Source organism: Rhagoletis zephyria, unplaced genomic scaffold (assembly GCF_001687245.7).
Source record: "Rhagoletis zephyria isolate East Lansing unplaced genomic scaffold, Rhagoletis_zephyria_1.1 Rzeph_scaffold_48938, whole genome shotgun sequence".
Classification (NCBI taxonomy): Eukaryota; Metazoa; Arthropoda; class Insecta; order Diptera; family Tephritidae; genus Rhagoletis; species Rhagoletis zephyria.
The window spans coordinates 1-2,150 of record NW_016205993.1 but is presented as its reverse complement, the minus strand read 5'-3'; the positions used below and the strand labels follow the sequence as shown (position 1 = coordinate 2,150).

The following is a 2,150-nucleotide window of genomic DNA, read 5'->3' as shown; positions in this document are numbered from 1 at the left end:
GCACTAATCGCGCGCTGTTATGTTGATTCAAACTCAACATTTGAAAACATATTTACGTGTATGGCTGTAGCTGAGTGTGCAAAGATGCTTCAATTACCATCAGACGGCGGAACATAAAATAAATATTTTTTTTTCTTCTTAATTACTAAAAAGCATCTGTGCACTTCACAATCAAATATTTTATAACGTACATACTCAAATTTAAAATGAGTTGGGTTGGTGCTCTTTCATGTGCGTATTTTTTTTTAATTTAGCACGATTTTTTTAATTCTAAAATTTTTTTCTCTCTCTGTACTGTGTATACATACAAAAAATGCTGTTTGAAATTAACAAACTAAAAATATGTATTACATGGAAGCGTGGCAACCCTGATCGAAAATATTTTCGGGCCAAAGTTCTCGACAATACCTTTCATTTGATATCTAGATATATTGCGATGTTTTATTTGCAACTTTTGGGATTTTTTCGCTACTTTTCCGAGTACTTGGTTTTGTCATTTTCCAGCACCTTTCGGAATTTTTGATACTTTGCGGATGCATTAGGAATTTTCTGGCATTAATTGACGTTACTTAGTTTTTAAAACTGGTTAATGTGATTTGAAGTAGAATACCTGCCGACTAATCAATACTAAGTATGTATAAGTTTTTTGCCCATTCATTATTTTTCTACCACGCCACATCGCTCCTACGCGGAAAGAAAATATTCTATTTGTCAATAGACTCATTAACTTGTTACATCAACGGTAAATAACTCACAAGACAAGCGTTTGGCATGTAAATAAATTTGTGCCGCATCGCACATGAATAAGTACATAGTTAACAAGTTGTTGCCGCATACCATTCGCCCATCAAAAAAAAAAAAGAAGTAACTGCAGCTGCTGTTTTCCTATTTGCTCAATGATAAGCGATGCAATGTCTATTGCACTTCCCTCATTGTAATTACAATATCAATGCAGCTGCATCTGTGGTCATCTGCAAATTTGCGAGTATATAAACATTGCCGTTGCCTTGCATCTTCAGCAGAGTGCAGCTGTATTGGCAATTGAATCGTTTTGACACTAAACGCACAACTATCGACTTTGAATAACCAATTATGTTGAGGCTTTCTATTGTCGTCGCTTTTTGCCTTTTGGCAACTCATTGTGGAGCTCACAAAAAAATCGTGAAAGTGGTTGAGCCTGCGGATTGTGCTGCCGCTGCGGATGTCGAACTATGTCGGGATTTTCGAGACATACGCAATCTAATTGATGCCAATACACTCGTATATTATATCTCATCTGGCTACTTCCAGGACGAAAGTTTCCGCAAGGCTATGGACTTTGTTAAAACCGATCAATTCAAGTCGGTATCGAAGCAAATTGCCGAAAGTAATGCTTACCAGAAGCTACTTCAACGCTTCTCTAATGCCGGCATCAATACCGATAGTATTGCGAGCATTGCCAATATATTCGATTGTTTAATGCTCTCGATGCCCAAGTACGGCGATGTGGATTATTCTGACAGCATTGAAATGCAATCGTTGGTGGTGCCGCGTTCCTTGCAGGACGTTGCTACGAATTTGATGAACGCAATTCCACGTTCTGACTTCCGTAAATTGATCAACGAGAAATTGCGCAACAATAGCGAATTTGCTAAATTCTATCGCATCGTACGCAGCAAGAGTTTTAAACGTGAAGTTAAGAAATTATTTGTGAGTACATTGAATTGGTGGAGGAATTGATGCACCATTCATTTAGCCTTTTTTTTCTATTTGTTTTATTATAGGCTACATACCAATTAAAATATCCACTGAGCGTGCTGAAGCGTCACCATATTGATTTGGTAAAATTGGCCAAAATGGCTAATCAAATCTTCGAGTGGGGCCCATCTTATTAAGCCAAGTTAGTTAACGATACGGTCGAAATGCTTTGGTCGACAGTAGCAAAGTATTTGTGCTCGATGACGCGGCAATGATACATACATATGTACATATTTTAACATAAATATATGAAAAATTTTGTGCGAAAATCATATAAATTGTAATGAGCTGAAATCAATAAACAATTAGACCACGCGCAAAAAAGTTCTTGCAATAGTATTTTTTTTGCACTTACACTTTTGCTAAATGTTTGGCTGAGCTCCTCCTCCTCTAGTTTGTGGTGTGCGTCTGGA

The 2,150-nt window shown here is 37.1% G+C and overlaps 1 protein-coding gene across 1 annotated transcript; it reads left to right on the top strand.

The window, feature by feature from the left end:
* The first annotated feature begins 1,023 nt into the window (after nt 1-1,023).
* Nucleotides 1,024-2,054, top strand: LOC108355702 (uncharacterized). Its single transcript, XM_017606844.1, has 2 exons — nt 1,024-1,689; nt 1,764-2,054. Exons 1-2 carry the CDS (start codon nt 1,093-1,095, stop codon nt 1,872-1,874), a joined length of 708 nt encoding a protein of 235 aa, XP_017462333.1. The 5' UTR covers nt 1,024-1,092; the 3' UTR covers nt 1,875-2,054.
* The last annotated feature ends 96 nt before the right edge of the window (nt 2,055-2,150 follow it).

Bases quoted from the DNA above. Each gene is read 5' to 3' on its own strand.
- LOC108355702 (XM_017606844.1), top strand. From the start codon at position 1,093: ATGTTGAGGCTTTCTATTGTCGTCGCTTTTTGCCTTTTGGCAACTCAT. The intron at 1,690-1,763 runs GTGAGTACATTG...GTTTTATTATAG, and splicing joins GTGAAGTTAAGAAATTATTT to GCTACATACCAATTAAAATA.